This window comes from Peromyscus californicus, unplaced genomic scaffold (genome assembly GCF_007827085.1).
Source record: "Peromyscus californicus insignis strain IS unplaced genomic scaffold, ASM782708v3 Scaffold_5__1_contigs__length_169319896, whole genome shotgun sequence".
Lineage (NCBI taxonomy): Eukaryota > Metazoa > Chordata > Mammalia > Rodentia > Cricetidae > Peromyscus > Peromyscus californicus.
Genome location: NW_026294573.1, coordinates 54,054,965 through 54,078,265, shown reverse-complemented (window position 1 = coordinate 54,078,265; position 23,301 = coordinate 54,054,965). Strand labels below are relative to the sequence as shown.

Here is a 23,301-nt window from a genome sequence, read left to right as displayed (position 1 = left end):
AGAACATGGTTGCTGGATCCTCAGGAGTTCCCTTTCAGTTTTCTCCTCCCTGGTGACCCCAGCAGCTTCCTGAGATGACATTCTGTTCAGTTTCTTGTACTTGTTGTGTTGTGTCCAAGAAGAGAAGGATGGGAGCCACATGTCTGCTTTTGATTACGATTACAGGCTGTCACCACGAAAACTTTAAGAAATTCCAAGTCCACATTCCTTCCTAAAGGGGACATCACAGTGTAGAGCTTTGAAGGGGAATGCTAAGTGAACTGGGTGTTCTACCCAACTATTGACAAGTGTGTGGGAGCTTGATTATCTCTCCATAGTTTGCTGAACCTTAGTGTCCTCATCTATGAAATGGGAATGGCACCTATTCAGCAAGAAGGTTAAAGGTGATTGGCATGGCATCCTGTGAAAGGCAAATTCAGAGTCTCTCTTCGTGCCACAATTCTCCCCAGCAATAAGGCCCTCTCTAGCAATAGCATACATCTAGCTTTGTTTACTACCAGAGCATTGAAGGTAGGAAAGGTAGCCATTTTCTGTGTTTACCCACATGTTTACAGCTATCTATTAAGGGTCTACTATGGGCACTTTTGTAGAGCAAATATACAAGAATGAATAAAATAATTATCTCTATGAGTATATATAAATAATTGATAATTTAACAAATAGAGCTTTAGATGTTAGAGAGCAACAGGAGATTTTTGACCAATTTCCGCCTAAAAAGAGTGAGAAGTAGCATAAGTTAGCTGTTGAAAATGAATGGAATAGGAGAGAAAGCATCAGGAAGTTCTCTGGGGCAAGATGGAATCACACACACTACACACACACACACACAGACACAGAGAGGGATAAACATATATGGTATGTCAGAAAGTCATAAAAAAAGAAAAAGAAGACATTGCCTGTGGTAAGGATGAGAAAGCAAGAAGGAGAGAGTGAGTGAAAAAGGAGCATCTGAAAAAGAAGGCTGAGGATAAAATTCAGTAGTAAATCCTAAACTGGGGAAAGCCCTCAGGGTTTCTAAAGCCCTCGGGGTTTCTTTCTTTCTTCTCTTTCTTTTTTTTTTTTTTTTTTTTTTTGGTTTTTCGAGACAGGGTTTCTCTGTGTAGCTTTAGGAGCCTGTCCTGAAACTCACTCTGTAGACCAGGCTGGCCTCGAACTCACAGAGATCCGCCCTGCCTCTGCCTCCCCGAGTCCTGGGATTTAAAGGCGTGCGCCACCTACCGCCCCCGGCTGCCCTCAGGGTTTCTAAGAGATAACAATTGAAAGGAATTCCCAGATTTTGTTACTCTTGGTTATCAGTCCACCCCGTAATCTCAGGGCACAGAGGCTTACATATAACTCTCACTGAGGAAGCGTCTCTGTCAAACCAAGTCATTTAGAGATTCGCATTCTTCCATGGCTCTCTGCTCTCTTGCCTCCTGGGCACTGTCCTAGCCCTTCCATGTGATGTTAGGGCCTCTCTTTTGCCTTTGAGAAGGTCCATAAACAAGGCAAATTTCCTTTCACCAAGTGATCTAAGAACTGGGTGCCACTCCTGTGCCATTGAAAACTTCATCACATGTCACATACTTCCCCAAGAGGAGGAGTGGTAAGTATCAACTCTAAGACTCCAAACTGTTCATCTATATATTCAAGACAATAAGACAGACTGGGGATGGGGAAGGGGCAATATATGCCCATACTTGCTTACTTAGGGGCCTTATTAATTCCTAGATTTAATTTTTCTTATGAAAGTTATCAATTATAATGCTATGTTAATCCTGTGACTGCCCATGCTAACTGGCTTGCTTTAAAAACTCATTGGTTAGCCGGGCGGTGGTGGCGCACGCCTTTAATCCCAGCACTCGGGAGGCAGAGCCAGGCGGATCTCTGTGAGTTCGAGGCCAGCCTGGGCTACCAAGTGAGTTCCAGGAAAGGCGCAAAGCTACACAGAGAAACCCTGTCTCGAAAAACCAAAAAAAAAAAAAAAAAATAATAATAAAAAAAAAAAAAAAAAAAAAAAAAAAAAAAAAAAAACCTCATTGGTTAATCTAGGACCTACACAGGGAAATTGAGAAAATAGAAATATACATTTTTGTTTCAATGTCCCATTTTATTCACAATTAGAACAAACTGATTATCAAAAACATCCTGCAATTTTGAACAGCATCTCAAAATTCTGTCAGGCTCTGCTGTTCTAGTTTCTGTCAATGGCCTGCAAGAAGATTAGGGTTCTATTTGGGTCAACAAAGCAGAATTCCTGGAAGAGCTGACCATTTTCAAGGCATAAAGCCAAACTCCGTGGAAGCTCAGGCTCACAATGAGGTTAGCAAATCCAAGTCACCCTTCTTGACGAACACCTGCTTTTTGGTATGGTGGAACAGAATTTGCTTGGATACAAAGTCAAGACTGAGGACAAACCAATCAGGTATAAACACTCAATATAGGCGTACTAGCCATTACTGGTGTCATTTTTTATATTATTTAATCAATTATTAGGCGGAAGGGCATGATGGAAGTGGCAGTTTGTGAACAGAGAGATCCTCTTCTGCCTTTATAGGTGGGCACGTGGACACCAAGGAATGTCTGGAAAAGTGTTAGTTCTCAATCGTATCCGTTGATCAAATGCCTTGACAACTGTCGGCGACGCTGCTCCTTTCTTACCTCCTTGCCATTACGTTAGCTTCCTCTGACTGTGATCAGACTACCAGAGAGAACAACTTTAAAACAGGAGGCATTTGGGTTCATAGTTTCTGAGCCTTCATTCATCCCACAGGCCTTGGTTCTGATTCTGGGCCTGTGGTGAAGCACAAGTTCATGGCCACCACCCTAGGTTGGGAGCGGGGGGTGGGGAGGGGGGACTATGAGTGCAAGTGAGGGTGGGGGTCACTGGGAATAAGCTACTCACCCTCATGGTGCCCAGGGAACATAGAAAAAGGAGCCAAGGATACGACATAGCCACAAGGCCACCCCTCCAGTAATTTGCTCCCCTAAATCTAGGCCTCATCTCATTCAAGAACCTTCCACAAATAGCACCTCTAGCTGGGGTAACTTAGCAGAACGCTCCATACCCAAACCTAACCCCATCTTCTACAGAACCTTGTTCTCATGGTTTGCAGATGAGCTAGGGCTCAGGTCTTCACCTTCTTCAGCCCCAAAGTGCTCTCTCTCTCTCTCTCTCTCTCTCTCTCTCTCTCTCTCTCTCTCTCTCTCTCTCTCTCTCTCTCTCTGCCTTCTTTACTAGAGTGAGCTTCCTAATCAGCAAATTTTATTGTATTGCTTTCTCTAGCCAAATACTTTTGATGACTTCCCAATCGTTCAAATGAAAACTTAAATTGCCCATAAGCCTCTCCACCATCTAGCCTTACATTGACCTTGTAACTTGTCATCTAGTTACTATAAAGCAAGTCAATACAAACTAACCAACCACCATGCATCACTTGTATACATTAACTGGGGAGAGATGACCTGTTCCTCCCTTGTCTGACAAATGCATACTTTCGGTTCATCACCAGTATCATTTGCTCTTTCCTAGCCCTCATGACTCTATTGGCACAGCCATGTAGACTTGGTCATTACTGTCACATGTATGTATATATGTGTATGCACACATACACATATATAACAATGACATATCAATATGTTTAGAACATGGCTCAATATGGTGAATCCAATATACACATATTAGGTGAATGTTTCTCATCTTCCAAACAAGGAAGCTGATACTTGCAGAGGCTGAATAATTTGTATAAAGTCACATGGTATGACCAACATTAAAACCTAGGATGGACTCTGAAACACATGGTATGTTGTTGACTAGATGGACATACTCAAGATCACTTTGGTAATGACTTCAACCTATCACATTAAATCAGGATCATGAACTACACACAGTCCACAGAAAACTCACTGTTGCAACTACTTATGAGGCCTAGCTTGCTCAGCAGTGTGGGTTATTCAGATCATGGCAGGGCAGTAGGAACCTCCTGGACTTATCTAAGGTTCTTAACCCTTGACAAAATGGCTTTTCATTCTTACAACAGGTCAGTGTCCTTTTTTTTTTGTTTGTTTGTTTGTTTTTTGTTTGTTTGTTTGTTTTTGTTTTTTCGAGACAGGGTTTCTCTGTGTAGCTTTGCGCCTTTCCTGGGACTCACTTGGTAGCCCAGGCTGGCCTCGAACTCACAGAGATCCGCCTGGCTCTGCCTCCCGAGTGCTGGGATTAAAGGCGTGCGCCACCACCGCCCGGCCCTTTTTTTTTTTTTTATAGGTGTTATTATAACTGTTTGAAGGCAACAGAGCCTGGTACCAGTTGAAGTAGGCCTAGGGCGTTTCTTTATTACTTAACCTATTGTTTATCATCACTATCGATATCATTATTACCTAAGCCATTCTATTTAGTTTATTTCTGAGTCAGAGTAGTATGCCAAGTGGAAGTGGATGCTGGGTAGACAAGGACTGGATTAAATGCCACGGGCTGTGCAGAGTAAAAGCTTATCCTAGTCTATGAAAAGCCAACCACAACAACCACCGCTTGTCTAATTCCAAGGACAGCCACAGCAAGATTCTTCCCGGTAAGGCAGCATCAGCTAACGAGTTGCTAAGTAAGTGCACGACTGAAGTGAAAATTAGGATTCAAAATAAAATGGGAGTCTCCTCGAGCCCTTACTTTAACTGTGAGTGGTCTTACTAACTGATTATATCTTTTCACCAAGGACGGTTATGGAAATGAGAGGACCAGGATGTTTCTTAGTCCTCTTGACTGGATAACTTTTTTTTTTTTTTTCTAAATCAGGTGAGCTAAGTATACAATTTCCAGTAATTCATTTACTCTGCAAAATATCCAAAGTGACTTAAGGGACACTAAGCAAACACACTAAAAACAGCAACAACAATAACAGAGTAACAAAAAGTGCAAGTCTAGTGTGACGTTTTTTCCATTTAAAGAGATACTCCCTTTAACGCCATTGGTCCGTGCTCTGCATCAAAGAGTATTTTGATGCTTAAAACAAACACATAAAACAAGTTTGACGGTGAAATAGCCACATGACATGGTCGTAGTAAAGAGTATGGGTTAGTGGAATAAGACAGGTCAATGGGAAGGAGAAGGATTTCTCACACCAGTTACTAACATGCCCCTCCCCCCAGTCATCATCCTTTCAGCTCTTTTCTGGGGGGAAAGAAGGGGAGGGATTGCTTTAGACTTTGTACAATCCAGGGTTTGTATGAATATTGATAAATTAGGAGTTTGGCGATCGAATTAGAATGTTGTTAAAGCATCAATGCTTTACAGGAGCTGCATTCTTGCTGGAGTCCACCTAGCCATTCTGTGTTCCATCCTCTGGAGAGAACAGGGCCACTCTCCTGCTCTAAACCCAGGACGAAAGCCTTATCTCATTGAAGTTCGCTGACATTTTGCTCCGTCTTGATTTAATGGACCAGAGAGGATCTTTAACTCCCGGTCTACATCAGTGCAAATAAAGGTTAAATCTCTCACTAACCATCTTGAACTAGTCTAATAACTCACGAGAGGCTCTGGAAAAAGAAACCAAGAAAGCAGGTGTGCAGGCGTGATTAAAACATGCAAAAACGGCATGACTGCGGGCAAATGTTCCGTAATCTTCCCATCTCCAAAAGCCTGCTGCAAGCTCCACAAGCAAGGAAACTTCCCCTGCGCCAAAACCCGGATCCCAGAAGCCAGGCCTACAACCCAGGGGCTGTTCTGCAGCCAGGAGTCCCGACCCGAGCTTGCGCTGAAGGCCGGGGCTCCCATTGGCCACGCGCCGTGGGGGAGGAGGAGACTGCGCCGAGCGGGAGGAGGGGAGGCCCGGGCCTGTCCCCTGCCCCCTCCGGCCCCTCCGCCTCGTGCGTGGTTACTATGCAAATTGCAGCGATTGCGGAAATAAACAAGGGGGTAGGGAGAGGAAAGAGGGGCTGCCGAAAGGATCGCAACTTCTGCAAAGTCTCTTACAAGCACACCAGGCAAATCCAGAGAGAATCTGAGAAGCAGCTAGCCCGGGTTAGATTGGATCGCTTTCAGAGAGGAGAGCGAGAAAGAGAGAGAGAGAGAAACCGAGAGAGAGACCGAGAGAGAGAGCCGAGAGAGAGACAGAGAGACAGAGAGACAGAGAGACAGAGGAGAGAGAGAGAGAGAGGAGAGAGGAGAGAGAGAGAGAGAGAGAGAGAGAGAGAGAGAGAGAGAGAGAGAGAGAGAGAGAGAGAGAGAGAGAGAAGTTCTGCAGTGGCAGAAGCCTTTTGATTTGGAGTTAAAAAAAATTATCCAAGAAGCCTGCAACTTGGCCAGCAGCTTTAAAAAAATCTCTTCCGGGTTTTCAACGGTTCCAAGTTTATTTAGCTATTTTTTTTAATGCAAAAAACAGGGGACAAGCTATGAAGCAATTCGTCTGAGCATTTTAAAGTTTCTCACGTACTCTTTTTACATTGCAATGGTACGTGGTACATCTTAAACTTTCTATTTTACATTTATACTATATGCGTTATATAAACAACGGTAGAATGGTTATGCTTAATGGCTAAGACTTTTAAATTTCTCTAGCTTGAATATGCACTTAAGTGATTGCTGGGTAAATGTCTATTGTGATGGTTTTCTTTTAAAGATGCAGCTTTGTGGATGGCGTTTTTTATTATGTGCAGCAGAGACCGGGTTTTTCTTTCTTTCTTTCTTTCTTTTTTTTTTTTCCAGGATTTGAAAAAATTGCTGAGCTTAACAGATTTTTTTCCTCCTAGCGCTTGCTCGGTTCCAGAAAAGGGGGGAGGGGAAGGGGGAGATCCTGTACGTGCTCTGCTCTGTTAAAGACGTCTGGCCTCTGCAGTCAACCTAACCCGAAAAGAAATGTCTGGACCCGAGAATAATTGACGATTCGATCCTCTAATCAATGAGACAACATACGAGATTGACAGAAGCTCTATCCAATCATGAGAAAGCTTGGGTATACAATGGCTCGTAATAGCCATAGGGGGCGGGGCAAAGGAGATCTGAAGTTCTCTGCAGTTCTGAAGGGGATGGTGTGTGTAGTTCAAGCTGTCAAAGATACCAGCGCTTCCGGATTTAGCAATCACAATAGGAAAGAGTTTTTGAGTTTAAAGGAGAAAAAAGCTGTTTGGGGGATTTTTGCATGAATCCTGTGTGCCTTTTGACTTTGCTCTTTTGGAAAATTCTGCTACAGTAATATTTAAGCTTGCATTAGTCGTTGTTTTTAATACTCGGAAGTTGGTAACTTGTAGAAGGAGAGGTTTACTTCTTTGAGAAATATGCCTCAATTTGGGGAATGCACTGAGCGTTTCAAAACTTCTCACTGATTCTTTTAGAATCTTTGGCATATCAAAGGAAGAGAATGCTTCATAGGTGGATGGACAGCTGTTCTGTAGATTTGAAAAGGAGGAGGGAAGGAGTGGATTTTCTTGAATTCTACTGTTTCAGATGATGGTCAATAGCAAAGAGCATTTTAAGACCTGCCAAGTTCACATTTCTTCTTGTTACCACAACAGCCCTGCTGGAGGGTGAATGTGTCAATCTGGCCTCTTGGTCATGTCCTTGACATCTGTATGGTGGAAACCAACTGCCTTAGTTTGTCTTGGAGATGTAACTTGCATCTTCTGGCTCAAATATATCAATCACCACCTAATTCTGTAGGGAATGGATGGAAAATAATATGGATTCCTTACTTTTTTTTTTTTTTAGTGTGGATTTAATACTCATCCAACTACTTCCCTGGGCCTTGGGCCTTGCGCCTTGCAGTCAAACCTGGTTTGAAAAGTTTATGTGACAATTCACTTGTTTGCCCATTTCAGCAACATGATTCAATTGGGGATTATATGCAAGTAAGAGAAATCTGCGTGAGTTACCAGCAAGTCAAAAACTAGTGAAGAAACTGCTGGAAAATGCTAGTTAATAGAGTTAGTCTTGGTAATAACTATAGAGCAAATGGTATTGTCACTTAGGAATCCTAGCCCCATCTTCATTACTTTGGGCATTAACATCTAAATCACATTAATACAATTTCCCAATTAAGTAGACTAGAAATGAGAGGTATTTCAGATGTATGTAGAAGTGAAACTTTATTGACGTAATTTATACATCTAAGAGGATTTCACTAAAGCTGGCAAGGTAACGTTTCTGCAAATAAAACAGTAAATGCAAGGCTGGGCTCTGTGCCAGGGAGAATATGGATAGCAGAGAGCATGGCAGGAACCTCCGTTTTGCAAAGACAATCCAGTTTCAAGGCAGCCTCCTACCACTTGCAAAATAAAGGATGGGAGTAATGTTTCCAATAAGGGGTTTACCCTTCCTAACAATGGGTCATTTATATGATTGCAATAAACTAGTTTTCATGTATCACCTGTGCTTCCTACCCCCTCTTTTCCCTTCTCTTTGCCCCTCCCTTTCCTCCCCCTTCTTTCCCTGTCCTTCCTTCCTCTCCCTCCCTTGGTAGCTTTGTGAACTCTAGACAAGGATTTACTTTTGCAACCTAGAAGAGGGGAGAAAGTTAGAAATGCTTTTTACCCTGCCTGTCCTCTCAGGAACATCTGTTTCTTTGTGTGTTTAAATTTATGCCTGTTGGAGAGAAAGTTACCAGAAGCCATTCTGTAACTGTAACTCTTCTCCGGTATTTTTCTCAGTCTAGTTTGTAAAGGCTGTAGTTGGAACTGGGCTTTGTAGTGTTCCCCCGCCTTCCACCCTCCTCCGGAGCGGGGGAGGGAGCGGGAGCTGGCACAGATAGGAGAGAAAGCAGGAGCGGATGTGGAGGGCTTTGGTGCTGAACTTGGATCCAGCCCTTGCCTAGAGGGCGCAAACAATCGTCCCATATCCAAAAGTCTTACGAAGGGCGCCAAAAGTTACTTAAGATAATATTGCTAACCGCAGAATGCTGGAAATCGCGGGCACATCCACTGCTGCAACAAAAGAAGTTTCTAAAGTGGAAATATCAGCATTAAATTACTTTCCCCCATTTAAAAAAAAGAAGGCACGGCGAAAGTCAGTTATTTAAAAAAAAAAAATTTCCCCTTGAGAATCAAAAGTAAGAATCTTTGCTGTTTTGAAAAGACACATGTGAAATGTATCTTTATATACAATAATAATAATAATAATAATAATAATAATAATAATAATAATCCGCTTTGGAAGAGAGCTTCCCCAGAGCACACTCGGGACAATAACTTGTCACTGTGCCTCAGTTACATGTTGGGTCCCTCAGCCAGAAACTTCTGTCGAGGAAACTTGGAGAGTCTTGAAGTTATAGATCCCAGTAAAGGATTTCATGGCCAGGAATGTTTCTCTAACTCCTCTTAGCTTGGAGGACATTTCTTCCTTACTGAAAGACACAAGGAACCAAGTTGCTTAGTTTGGCGAAATGCACGTCCTAACTAAAGGCTGAAGTTATTTTCCTTCAATCCTTAATAAGTAATGGGACAGGTTTCCAAGAACATTCAAGGGCAGAAAGTGGGTGAGAAAGAATGGGTTCTTGAGTTGGAGCAAATACTGTAGTCCCAACCGGACTAGAGAATAAACAAAACTTTAGGGATGCAGGCTGTTGCAGAACGCTTTAGCTGGCCTTCTCTAGTAGCATTTGCCCCTTCAAAAAAAAAAAAAAATTCTGAATGAAAAATGCCCATACTCCATCAGTCACTCTTCTGTCCGGTAGGCATGCCTGCAGACTCTAGCCCTGTCACCCTCCACCAGGGAGCAGATCCCTGGTCTATGTGCCAGTGTCGGGATCTGGGGATTTCTGAGAAGGGTTGGTAAATACAGAAGGCTGCAAAACTTTAGGAAGGAGAAGAGGAGAAAATGAGAGTTTGGAGGAGACAGGTATACTTTTTTTTTCCCCTTCAGGAGAAAAGAGTCTAAAGAGAAAATATGAAGTTAAAAAAAGAAAAAGAAAAAAAGAAAGCTGGAAGAGCAGGCTTGTTGGCAAGGTGCCAAACCCTAAAACCGCCCCCCCCCCTCCCGCGCGCCAAAACAATACTTTAGCAAACCTAAAATAATTGCAGGAAGCTCTTTTCCATTTTCAGAAATACTACCTGGGGGCAGGGAGTGGGGATCCGCAAAACGCACCCTTCTAGAGGGTGTCTGGGGAACGCGGACTCGGATGTTAGTCCATGTCCAGTTCTGGGCTCCCATTTGGGGATACAAACATATCCTTTTCCTAAGGGGACAACCCTTTCACAGTTTTCCTCCACAACACACAGAAAGATGTCCCAGCTAAACCACTGTTGTTTCTGACATGACAGAACTTTTTTGGGCGTTTGTATTCAAACCCACCAGCTCCCGACTTCTAGGAGGGAAGAGCGGCCACTCATGACTCTCCGCCTTCATTTCTTCAGACCCCCCTCCCCGCAATCTGGGGAATCTTTGGGGTGACCTTACTATTCCCCAGCACCCGGGTTCTGACTGCTATAGGGCCATGGCTGCACAAAGTTAGCAGGCTTTTGTGCATAATTACCTCTGCCGACGACACTATTCCCACAGAAAGCTTCGCAGGAGAGATTACAATGCTTTGAGCTTTACCGCATTTCAGAGGAAGGGGGGAAAAGTTACCTAGAAGGTCTGATTTTTTTTAGAAGAAATTTGCATACATGCAAATGTGCCGCGCGCCCTTCTCTGGGGCTTCTAGGGAGCCCACCCAGCCACCCACGGGGGTACGGGGCGTCCTGGCAAAGTTGCCCCAATCCTCCACCGACGTCCGCGGAGGGCTGCGGCGCGGGTGGGGGGATGGGGAGGAGGAAAAGTAGTTTTGTTTGCTTAAGCACATCCTGTGGCAGCCTATAGCCGCCCGGAGGACACGCTGAAAACCGCTCCGCGCCGCGTTCCCGGGACCGCGCCGAGCGGGGCGGGGGCGGGGGGCCGCGGGAGGCAGCGAGCGCGGAGCAAGCGGCGGGCGGGCAGCCGCGCAGGCTGGGGACCGGTGTCAGCGCCGCAGCCGCCCCTCCCCCATCCAGCTCCCCCCCCCAACCTCCCCCCCCCCCCCCGCGGCGGCGCGAGCGGGCGGCGGCCGAGCGGTGCGGTGCAGAACGCGGCGCAGGCGGGCGCGCGGGCAGCTCGCGGGCACCCGGCCGGCCGGCGCGGGAGCGGGAAAGGGTGCGCTATGCCTTTAACGCCCGCGTACAGTAGACAGTATAGTGGAGTGTAGGGAAACTCTAGGCGGGGTTAAAGTTCAGCGCGTGGAGCGGCAAGAGCGCTGGCTGCTGCAGTTGAGCCGAGTTGGAAATGTGAACGCAAGAAGCAGGCTTGATTTTTTTTTTTTCCTCCCCCCTCTCCTAGCTCTCTCCTCCTCTCTCTCCCTCTCGCACCCACACTCACGCACACCTCCAGCCCGCACACAGACGTGCACGCACCCCCCGCCGCCCGGCAGTTATGTATTCTCCGCTCTGTCTCACCCAGGTAAGCAGCTGCGGGGGCGCGGGGCGGCCGTGTGCCTCGGCGGGAGCCGTGTCTGCGCGTGTTTCTGTGTGTGCGCGCGCGTGTGCGGGGGGGGGGGGCTGCAGCTTTAAGAAAGTAACTTTGTTTCCATGCGGGTGCATTCCTCCTGCTCGGCCATTTGTGTGGGCACATGGCTAATGGCGCCCTCTTATTAATGCGTTAATTAATATCCGGGCGCCGGACTGCGGAGTGCCGGGGCTTGCGGGTGCCCCGCACGTGTGTCCGCGGCTGCAGCCCCTGACACGCTGCAATCTGGACTCGGCGTCTGCGGCGCGGAGCGCGGTGCCCGCGGTTCCTCCGCGCCGGGGAGGGGCGGCTGAGCCCCGCAAGCCCCGCACGCCGGCTGTACCGGGGCGCCCTGTCTGCCTGCGCCCTCCCGCGCCCCCGCGCCCCCCGCCGACGCCCCGAACTCTTACTTTTGTTTTGTGCCAGCTTGCGGGCCGGGCCGGGCAGCGCCCCTCGGACGCGGCGGGCGGTGCGAGCCCTCGCCCGTGGGCTGCGTGGACACACACCCCGCGCCGGCCCAGGACCTTGCGTCCTCGCCTCCCGCCCACGGCCCCGGGCGAAAGTTTCGGGGTCGGGCGTGCCAACGCCGTGCAGGCCAGAGAGCTGCCGAGGCCGCGAGTCGGGCCGGGCTGGGCCGCTGCGGGTGGAGTGGGGCTCCGGCCCGAGGTCGAGCGGCGGCCGGGGCCCGGAGTCGGCTGCCCCGCTGCCGCCGCCTATGCACGGCCCAGGCGGCTCAGCACGCAGGACCCGGCAACTTTCCCTGCAACCCCACTCGCAGCGTGGGGCTTAGAGCCCCTCCGCCCCTCCTGCTCGAGCCTCCCAGCTCATCCCTCCCGTTCTTGTCTGCACCACCGGCAAGGAAACACTGCTATTTTGCGGCTCCGGATCTGGTCCCGTTTGAATATATTATTTATTTTCTCTGACTAAAAGGCATAAAGTCAGAGTGATTTGCGCTAATTTTTCTTTTTAAGCGTGAGTCTTTATACTGCTTTAAAACATTGCAGTCTGATCAGTAATTACCTACATGAAGTTATATGCTTCGAGCACAAGGTTTATTCATGCCTCCCTCAAAACCCTGCTACCACTGTGCCTTCAATGAGCTGGAGCTAACGGTTTACCGGGAATACTTTGGAAGGCTGAAAGTATCAGGAGTTTTTCCTCTCCCCTCTAGATTCTGGATTTATTTCCCACATGACTTTCCTTCTTACTGCAGTATCTAACAGTAATAACACTGGCTATTTGATCTCAGAAGACTCTTAAATGCATCTTTTATGTGGAGATGGTCTGTTTGGGATTTAGGCCTCACATTAATAATGGATAGCAGTTGTTTTAGTTATTGTAAAAGTCCACCCCCCCCACACACACACACACTTCCAGAGTTACTATTTTAGTAACTTGTGGAAGTATGGAATGAAACTTTTCCAACCACTTCTGGCAAGGTTCACAATTGCATATGGATAAGATGCAAAGTGTAAGATAATTTGAATGAATTATAGTCTGCAGTGAAAGTGCTGAGATTCGAAAGGCTGAAATTCCAATTGGCAAAAGTTTGCAACACGTAGAACTTGTAGATAATACCAGCATGCTGCAATAGCAAGAAAGACCCTTATGGACACAACGGTTATCTTCTCGAGTGAGATTTGAAAAGATAAAAGTTCTGGTCTGGGGCTGTGCATTTCAGGAGCATACCTGTGTATCCATGCAGGCCCCAGGCGTAGTTAGGTATTTAACAAAGTTGGCTTCTCTTGAGTTATTATCACGTTAAGAAAGTTTTTTTTCTTCCCCTTGCCCCCTCCTACACTCTTGGCAGCACTGATTGATGCATTCACTAGGCCTCCACACCACTAAGAGAAACGCTTATTTGGTGTAGCAGTTTGTGAAGAAAATGTACAATAAACAGGGAATAAAGGCTCATTTGTTTTATGAGAGGGTCTTTAAAAGTTGATTTACAATTTATTTAACTTTCTGGAATATTTATAACACGTTCGAGCCAGTTTCAGAAAGAAAAACTTAGGTCGTTTATTGCTCATTTAAAAAAAAATAAAAAGATCCAGTAAGCATGGTGATAAATGTACTCTAACTGTAAGAGAAAACTCAGTTTGCTGTGTGTACTTGGAAGGGGCTTTACCTTGAGAATGCCAGGCCTCTTCTTTTGATTGAGGATGGGCATATCATAATCAACTCCTGTACCTGCCTAAATCCTGACAGTTCAGCAGAAATTTATGAGTAAAGCTTTTGGAAAAAAAAAAAAAAAAAAAGGAGTTTCCAGCACTACCACTATTCTGTGGCTCTTAAACTTGGCCTGCTTTCAAACAGATCCACATTTTAGATGCCGATTCAAAGCAATGCGGCTTTGAAGCAGGTCCACAGGTTTATTTTTATTGGTGGGCTGTAACATTCTCATCACCTATGTATGTACAATATTACTTGTTTTCTCTTGAATATTTTTTAAATATTACAGAGTTTATGGTGTTTTGTTGAGGAGCTTGACTTATGAGAACATACCTCCACCCCCCGAAACATTTAGCTTTCTTTGGACATTTCCTGTAATTTTTTTTTTTTTAAGTTTGGATGCTTTGGGAGATATTTCTATCAATACGTTGGCTAAGTATGATTGTCATTTGAGTGAAGTTATATAAAATATTGTGTGTTTTTATTTACAGTCTAGAAACCTTTGGGGAATAATACATTGTAAATACCTCTGATGCAAAACTGGCGGATATAGATTATCCGTGAGGACTACTTGACCTTATTTTCAAATTTTTTTCTGAAGAGATATATGGGCGTTTGGTTGGCAGGTGAACGCAATGATTCTGAACGTGAACTGATGCAGTTGTCAGTTTCTAAGAAGTATTTTAGGAGTATCTTTGGACGTATAAAATAACCACATTAGAATGTTTATTTAACATGTTTATTATCATTAATAAGGTAATGCCTTAGCATAGATATGATGTATTTGGAGCTATTTGCCTTATAAAATGGAGCTGAGTCTTTAAAAATGAAAGCCTCCTTTTGGAGAAGGCTCACTGTGTAGTTTAAGGTCGACTTCAGAGATTCTTTCCATAATGCCACGGAGTCTTAGTCTCTAGTATGTCCTGTATACATCTGGACGTCAGTCAATATGAAATACATAACATTTATGTATTTCAGAACATTTCAAGGATGAGCTCAGAATTTAGAAATGTTTAAATGCTTTGTGGTTTGGCATGTACCTTAGCGGATAAACTGCGCCTTTCCCCCTGTGTTTTCCTTCCAAAGGGATAAAGATTCTTAAATATTACACAGTTTTAAAATGCTAATGGTTTACGGTAAAGAATAATATAATTATTGTATTTTACTCTTTTTCCCCCCACTGGAAGAATGGACACATGTTAACCAAAGCTCAGCACTTCTTTTATTCCTTTTTTGAAAAAGAGCAAGTTTCAAAACTGAACTTGAGCCATGGAGTCTAAAATTTGTGCAGAAAGAGAGAAAAGGCCAATTATTGTAACAATTAAATATGCGTTATATGATTATACACTTACTTTAAAGAATCCTGCTGTATGTAATGTTTACATGGTTGATTACAATTTGTAAAAAAATTTAACAGATTTGACTATTAAAATGTATTACCTTCAGTATACATTTGAATGTTTAAAATTTTAATTTCTTGAGTAGTAATACTATTTTTGGTATTGCAGTTTCTTGTACCTCAAGAATGTTAAGGTTGCTATAAGAAACGTTAAAAAGGAATATATTTACATTTATACACTCCACTCTTCTTAAAAAGTACCACATATTCTTCTAGTTTTCTTATCTTCATTTATTTGAAAGTAAATAATTTATCTTTGTGGCAGAAAGCCGTTATATAAAATTGGTGTGGCCTAGTTAATCAAGAGTTGGATGTTCTCTCTGAGCATTTGTGAATGTTATTGTTTAACTTTTAAAAAATTTTTATGCTCAAAATTTCTAACCAACGTCAACATAAGAATCACATACTTTTAAGTAAACCAGGAAGAAAATTTTAAGTGCTTTAAGTTCATTTTTCTCTTCCAATTATCTGACTTTTAACGAGAGATCTGTGAAGGGTTTCCTTGAGTCTCCTGTTTGCTGATGGGGAAAAAGCTGAAATATTATTTTAAAAATTGAGATGATGCATTTTATAGGGCTGGTTGCTTTTGAGGGTGTTCCACAGTCCTATCAGCCACTAAATGTGTTCAGTTGCAGGAGTACTGTCTCAGTGAGGCACCCTGTTTACTCTGGGCTTGGGGCTCTGCTTTGTTTGGTGTGCCCCCCCCAACTCCTTTTTTGTTCTCTTCCCATAGTTCAGTAACGATTTCTTGGGCATAGTTTTTTTTTTTTTTTTTTTTTTTAGTCAAATGAATACCAAATCGTCCCTTCTTTTCTGTAAAGACCTGCCACATTTTTTCTATTTTTTTTTTTTGTAAATTATCGGTAACTATAATATTTAGAAGAGTAATTAAGATATTACCAAAAATACATGAGAGGCAGATCAGAGTCTTCACGGCCTCTCCAAAGGGAAAGCCTTTGTTTTCATTGACGGTAGAGATGGGTCTTGCTCCTAGACTTCCATAAACATTGACTGGCACCTGAGTGTTTAGGATTTGCCAATCTGGCTGCCGGGTCCTGGCCGCACTACAAATGGTGAGGTCAAGGCTGGGACAAAATTAGATATGGCCTCCTTGAAATAGGGTTAAGAGTATATATTGTTATAAGCGTTTAGGTAAACTCTGCTTGCTCTGTAAAGGATTTGGGAAGTAGGCCGCACGATGGAACGTACCAAAATGTTGAAAAATTCTTAGCAGTTTTCTCCTTTCAGATCATAGGCAATGGTGCTGAGAGCGTTCCCCTTCCCCTCGGTTGCCCTTAGGGATTTTACATATGATTTTAAAGGTAATACAATACTTGGGCCACATTTCATGTGAAATGAAGGATATCTTTAGGACAACTCCCAGAGGCAAGTGGTCTCCTTTTGTGTTGGTCGTATTCGTATTTTTGTTTTTATTCCTTTCCCTAGGATGAGTTTCATCCTTTCATTGAAGCACTTCTGCCCCACGTCCGCGCCTTCGCCTACACATGGTTCAACCTGCAGGCCCGAAAGCGAAAATACTTCAAAAAACATGAGAAGCGCATGTCGAAAGAAGAGGAGAGGGCTGTGAAGGATGAACTGCTAAGTGAGAAGCCCGAAGTCAAGCAGAAGTGGGCTTCCCGACTTCTGGCCAAGTTACGGAAAGATATCCGGCCTGAGTACCGAGAGGATTTTGTTCTTACAGTTACAGGGAAAAAACCTCCATGCTGTGTTCTTTCCAACCCAGACCAGAAAGGCAAGATGCGGAGAATTGACTGCCTCCGCCAGGCAGATAAAGTGTGGAGGTTGGACCTCGTCATGGTGATCTTGTTCAAAGGTATTCCGCTGGAAAGTACTGATGGCGAGCGCCTTGTAAAGTCCCCACAGTGCTCAAATCCAGGGCTCTGTGTCCAGCCCCATCACATAGGGGTTTCTGTTAAGGAACTCGATTTATATTTGGCATACTTTGTGCATGCAGCAGGTAAGTGCGATGCGAACAACTCCTGCTTTCTTGTGTATGTCCCTTTTGATGACCTCTGTGAATGCTGAACCATTCCTGACCTCCCTCTAAGGACCAGCCTAGGGCATTGGGCCGGTGAGGTTTCAGAGGGTAAACCAGAGTCAGGACAGTTTGAACACCTTGCTGCCCCTCTCTGTGGTGCCACCCTCATTCAGGTATAAAAGCAAAGCTCTCAGAGAATTCCCACTCAGGTCATGTATGGTAAGTAATGCCATCAGAAGTCTTGGTAGTTCAGTGGGTGAGAAGTTGTAGTCACAGTTTTTAGACTCATGGTAAGAGAAGCCTCATGACAACCTTCGTTATAAAGAATAGATTTTAAACTGGATTGTGATCTTGTTAAAAAATACATTTCATTTGTTGTTAGCTGCTTTTCTGTTGGGATTTTTTTAAACTTTTGAGGCCTCTTTGCACCCCTTGCCAATTAAGAAGTTGGAGGTAAGGTTACTATCAAAATGCTGGGCCTTTATGAAAGTAAGATAATCACATTAATATACAAGCTTAGCAGCTTCGTATGTGGGAATTCTCTGTGTCATTTCAAATAGCTGAAGGAAACCAACCAACCAAATTCTAAGCAGGTGATATTAAACGTGACCAGCTTGCATAGCCTGGGTGAATGCATTGTGAAATCGCCATTGGTAATTGATCCATTGACCTATTCTGATTTGTATGAGATTCACTATTGATTCTGAGACGTGTCTTACCAGAGTGTGCTTCAGAATTTGGAAGAGCATTCAGGAATCAACTGTTGAGGACTGGGTGAAATAATGCAGCATACTTTGTTCTTTTCGTCTTGTTTTAGACAAAGGCTCATTGTGTTATGTGAAAGCTCAGGTCTTGTGTAACTTGTTGACTTTTTATATGTACATATCAGTCTTGCTAGATTGCCTTCATGGCAGTTACTTAAGCCAGATGGGAGAAAGAAAGTTGTGGAATCCTCTCTCTCTCTCTCTCTCTCTCTCTCTCACACACACACACACACACTTTTTTCTTTTTCTCCCACAATGGAGAGAAAATATAGTATCTGCAAAGTCAACAGTATTTTGCAAAAGATTTTTAAAATCTGAAAATTTTTAATTTTCAAAGAAATCAGATAACATTTTACTCTCTATTTTTTTTCAGTATATGATTTAGAAAGAGAACTTTTGTTGCCCATCTGTCGTTACTTAAGAAACTGGAGAAACTGACTCTGCAAGCATGTCACATCATCATTTGTGTTGTGTTGGCAGGGGACAGATGTGTATTTCAGAGGATGCGCTCTGAAAGCGTTTCAAATATTTGGGCTTTTGAAAATGTATACTCAATTACAAGGCATGCCTGTTGCTTTAGCCAGTTTGAGGCAGTGGAAGTTCTAAACAGGAACAAGTGGCCTTTCCTTAACCCTCCTCAACCTTGCTGCTCACTTTTCTTGTCTATAGTAAAAGCAAAGTTAAAGTTTTCTTTTTTTCTTCTTCTTCATCATTTGTATGTTTTAAGTGCCTAGGAGTGCAAGACAGTTATGGGCATTCCCAGTGCACTCTTTATATCATGTGTTTATCGTTTAGATATTTAGGAAAATAATTTATCAATGATAGTGAATTTTCTAATTGGGCAACTTTGAAACTTGAGGATGCCAAAAATTGACGCAGGATGTGAGTGGGCTTCCTACGAGAAAGAACCAAAATTGAAATGTCTGTGGCGTTTCTGTCAGTTTGAGCAAGCCCCCTTCTGTGCTTTTAAGTTAAGCATTTCTCTGAGAATCTCGGGGAAGTTACCTTTAAAGACATGTAGCTGCCTGGCTCTTCCCGTTCCCTGGTTCACCTTTTCTGTTGGTGGGTTATTGTTGTGCAGTTACTTCCTGTCCTTAAGACAACGCAGTTGCTGGTTGGTAGGGTGTCTGAAGGAGTGATGGGGCCGGAATGACGTTTGGGAGGTTGCTTAGGAGAGTTAGCATGCTTACAGCTGATGAAAGATTTATCGACAGCCACATGGATCAGACTACCTTCGGTTTGGTGTTCCTCATGTATCCCAGAATGCCTCCTCAGGCCTGAATACTAGCCAAATGCCTGGCCATTGCTTTCCAGAGCACCACAGTAATGGCTGCCTGTGTGCCCGCAATAGGGAGCTTGCAAAAAGAAAATAGATAGTCAAGGCCTTTTATTAGAAAATACTTCAAATTTGACCTAAGATATTTTGGGACCTCTTATTCGTGGAAGAGAAGCTGCCGATGCTGATATGGGGTAGATCGGTCAACCTACGATCGGCTGATTTGACAAGCATCTGTTATAATGCTGAAGATTTGTAAACACTAAACAATGTTTTTACCTCCTTAAAAGTTTTGAGAACTTGCCAGTATTGGCACGAAGCAGAGACTCTGAAGCGTGCTTCCCAATCCATGCCAAAACCATTGTGGCCTTTGCACCTGTAGTGCGGTTTTTTTCCATTTCTTTAAAAATGTACTTTTTTCCTTCTTGAATGCCTCCTCTCCTCTACACCACCATCCCCTTTTGAAATATGTACATTGATTATCACTTCATGGACTGGATGGGTTTTTGTTGTTGTTGTTGTTTTGTTATTTTTGTTTTATTATTATTATTATTTTTGGAAAACATTAAAATGTGAATACTGGAAGCAAATGCATAATCAAACATTTGTTAAAAGCAGAGGTGATTTTTTTCCCCCTGAGGCTTAGAGATGATAAAAGCCAATGCTTTGACTGCATCCCTAAATCTGGTGGTATTAGAACTGTGTGATTTTCATGTCAAATAAACAGTAAGAAGTATAGTGAAGTCACGTGATTCCATAAGCCTGAGACTTTCATCTTGTTCGGTCCATAAAATAACAAAGCCATTTTATGTCTTTAATTTGGTCTCTATTTGCATTGTCTTTCCTGTGTATCATATGACGACTTGGTGGTATTATGGTATCATGTCCAATGGCTTTCTTTGTGGGCATGTAACAGTAAAGCTAATTTATGACCAGCCTTTACCAGATGATCTGTATCAGAATCTACAATATACCCGGCACGTGGCAAGGTCACAATTTAAGTTGTTAAGGTCATAACCTTAGCCACCAGGCATTTGACCTTTTAGATAAAGTTAACCTTTGTTCATTAGTAGGCACTCAACCGAGAACTTTCTGGAGAGTTTTTTCTTTCTTTCTTTTCTTTTTCCATTTTTTTTTTGAAACTCCTTCTGTATAACTTCTGGAAATGTAATCAGATTCTAAGGATTCTGTTAAGTTAGTTAAATTTTGTTAAGAGGTTGGACTTTTAAAAGAACTTCTTTCTTGGACGGAGGTGGATTGCTTTATTTACGACACAAAATGATAGTCACTGTTTATGTTTGGTATTACCTGGTGTGGAGTACAGCAACAGCTCTGAGATAGTCTTTGCATGTGGTGACACTTAAAATCTAAAATTAAACAAATGGAATTATGTTTAATTCAACAGAGGCCCTTGCTAATTTGCAGGTGGCAATGGGCCCAAAGCTGAAGCACACTGAGCCATTGTCACTTGTTAAAGGTGAGGAGTTTTCTAAGATTGCGAGTATTTTTAGCTGTCTTAAAAAATCCACTTGGAAAGATTAAGTGACCAAAATTGTCAGCAAATTGCTGCAACTGCTAATTAGCCAATGACAAAGGAACTGATGCCATCATCACGGCAGTGCGAGGACGCTTGAGTTTTAAGATGGGAAGTGAACACTTCTGCAGAGGAACCTTGGGGTATAGGAGCTGCTGCTTGGTCTGTCTCTGCCCTTGCAGGAAGAGCTGTTTCAGTATCCCAGCAGCTTGGTACCCATCCTGTAACCTGCAGGGCAGTGTTACTCATCACTGCATGGTCTGTACCAAAGTGTTCCTTTGGTTATGCTTTCAGGCATCCTCATTTTAAGTCGGAACTCTGCGAGTTTGGCTGGGATGAGCCACGTGTTTCCATTTCAGCCAAAAGAGGAGCTATTCCCATTCAGGTGCACGTTAGTTTTATTTTGGCCTCGTGACTGCCATTCCTTCATATAGTACTAGAGAAAGCCATGATATGCAGATAGACCAGATGGTCATGTTGACAGATTGAGAATTCACTTCCTACTGCTTCAGAGCAGGTGTAAGATGGGGAGTGCCTGTGAGTGTGTGCTTTGTGTGCATGTGTGCACACCCAGGCTGCACCCAGAGTGCTGCTTAAGCAGTAGCAATGATTTCAATAGTATTCAAAATATACTTTTTAAAATGTGGAATAATGACACATGAGGTTACAGTACATATAAAATAATTTTAAACATTAAAAATGAGTCATTATTTTGTTATATTTTATAATTCTATATCCAATTAATTTTTGCAATGGACCAATTTTAGGTGACTTAGCACATTTGTTAGAGGGAGTATTGCATTTCTAACATATATTCAGCATGTTCTGCTGGCAAGTATGTGTGTATATGTGTTTATATTCAAGACTAGGACTGTACATATATAACTAAACTTCTTCAGAAGCTTAACAAACTCCCTAGCAGAAACTTGTGGACATAGTTCCCATGATTTGTGGTGATAAAGTAAGTTTGGAAAAAGAAGGGATAAGACTAATAATATATGGTGAAACTTAAAATTAAGAGAGACCTAGTCTGTATCCCAAATTCCAGTGCTGACCCTAAGTCAAATTTGTGGTAGAATTTTTGGCTCATTGGTATATTGTAACTTACTGATTCATGTATACAGTTTTATCTCTTAATTCTATAAAGATAGTTCTAGCAACCAACAGACTTGAGATTAACTATGACTTTTAGAGCCTTAAGTGAGTAACCTGAGGATAGTAGCAATAGCCTTTCCCTTGAATGTAGTAACAGAATCCTGTGCTTAGCCCATAGTGAAAGAGATGGACGTTCAAAGGCAGAGAGCTCACCGGAACACAGAGCAAAAGTTGGTTGAGAGGAAGCCTTTGAATGGAAGTCAGTTCGTTTATGGCTAAGAGGTTTGACTGTGTTGGTTAGAAAATTTCCCAATGCTATTGGCCTGGTTTGCCTCTCTTCCTTCCCACCCCCGTGATGAATAGCATTAATTTAAACCTATTTAAGGCTAGTGTGGGAGAAACCACAGCTTTTGTTGTGGTCAGTGCTGTACACAGTAGGACTGGGTTAGGGCCTGGAGCGCCGTCCAGAGGACGCGGAACAGCCCGTCGGCTCTTTAAATCTCCCACAGAAGCAGTTGCTCCTAAATGTCAATATAGATTATTGAAGACAATGCTGAGGATTAGAAGGGAAGAAAAAAAGTGCAGATTGAGTTTAGCAAATGTGCTAAAATCTAGTTTTGTACTGTTCCTTAAGTAATTTCTTTGTGGTTATTTAGAGGCGAGAGCTTGCTTTTAAAAATATTATAAGTTGTAAACTCTTGGGGGAAGAGGAAGGAGCCAGGTGGAGGAGGAAAAGTATGAAGAAACAGTATGCATTGTTAAGGGAAATGTCAAACTATAGACTTAATTGCAAGTGGAGATACTCTGAAGGACTTTTGGCCTAAGCAGCAACTGTGAAGGATCTCAGGCAGGAGGATGTCAAGTGGAGAAGTTTATAAAGCATATTTCCACCTTTGTGTGTGTGTGTGTGTGTGTGTGTGTAATTAGTTTGAGGCAGTGTTGCTACTTGGAGTTTCAAGGTTCAATTCAAAACTTTAGAAAACAAATGTTGTACAAAGACTTCTTTTGGGTTTAGGCATTCAGCTAAGGACTCTAGGATGCATACAGCTTGGCAAGGGTGCTGTGGTCATGCTTCTGATTTCTGTTGATTTGCATCATGTAGCTCACAGTGCAGGCCGGGCCGGCCACTCTCAGGCTCCCTCCCACTGATGTAATGGTAGCCCACACAGTATGGATCCAGACTCTGATGTCTCTGAGCGCGACAGAATTTTCTCACTTCTACTTAAGTAGAAGTGGCTTTTCCCCTCTTCTGTCTCCCCCCTCCACCCCCATATTGGAAAACACATACTCATTTTTTTTTTAAATTATAGTCACTGCAGTGTTTTAGCTAATAGAGCTAGCCCTCCCATCACTGTTCTAGTTAAGTAAACATGGTTTTGGAGATAAAGAATGATAAGTCCAGCAGCGAATGGCGAAGGCAGAAACTTTACAGAAAAAAAAAAAAAAGTTTGCTGTTCCGTTTGCAAAACAGGCTCCGTAGGACCAAGACGTCCTTTCCTTTAGAGCTGTGTCCCTTGGCACTTCTTGGTCTCCTATGAGCTGCCTAACATGTTGCCAACTCGTCCACGAACGTGTAGGCTGGCCACAGTGACGACGCACTGAAGTAGAATCATTTCACATCTTTGAGAACTTTTGTTGACGTTTTA

The 23,301-nt window shown here is 43.3% G+C and overlaps 1 protein-coding gene and 1 long non-coding RNA gene across 13 annotated transcripts in view; one reads left to right on the top strand and one right to left on the bottom strand.

The window, feature by feature from the left end:
• Positions 1-12,251, bottom strand: part of LOC128097737 (uncharacterized) — a 221,574-nt gene extending 209,323 nt beyond the window's left edge. For 2 of the 5 annotated variants that reach the window (XR_008213955.1, XR_008213966.1), the window contains exon 1: positions 11,827-12,246. This is a non-coding gene — a long non-coding RNA (uncharacterized LOC128097737). Of the gene's footprint in view, positions 1-11,367; positions 11,457-11,826 lie in introns of those variants that run through there. The other 3 variants (XR_008213964.1, XR_008213959.1, XR_008213963.1) reach the window with 2 other exon arrangements.
• Positions 1-23,301, top strand: part of Nfia (nuclear factor I A) — a 544,849-nt gene that overhangs the window by 188,889 nt on the left and 332,659 nt on the right. For 4 of the 8 annotated variants that reach the window (XM_052718430.1, XM_052718426.1, XM_052718425.1 and 1 more), the window contains exon 2: positions 16,434-16,965. In XM_052718430.1, the coding sequence (XP_052574390.1) occupies positions 16,434-16,965 (532 nt within the window). Of the gene's footprint in view, positions 1-5,973; positions 5,993-6,353; positions 6,423-10,996; positions 11,372-16,433; positions 16,966-23,301 lie in introns of those variants that run through there. The other 4 variants (XM_052718431.1, XM_052718429.1, XM_052718428.1 and 1 more) reach the window with 3 other exon arrangements.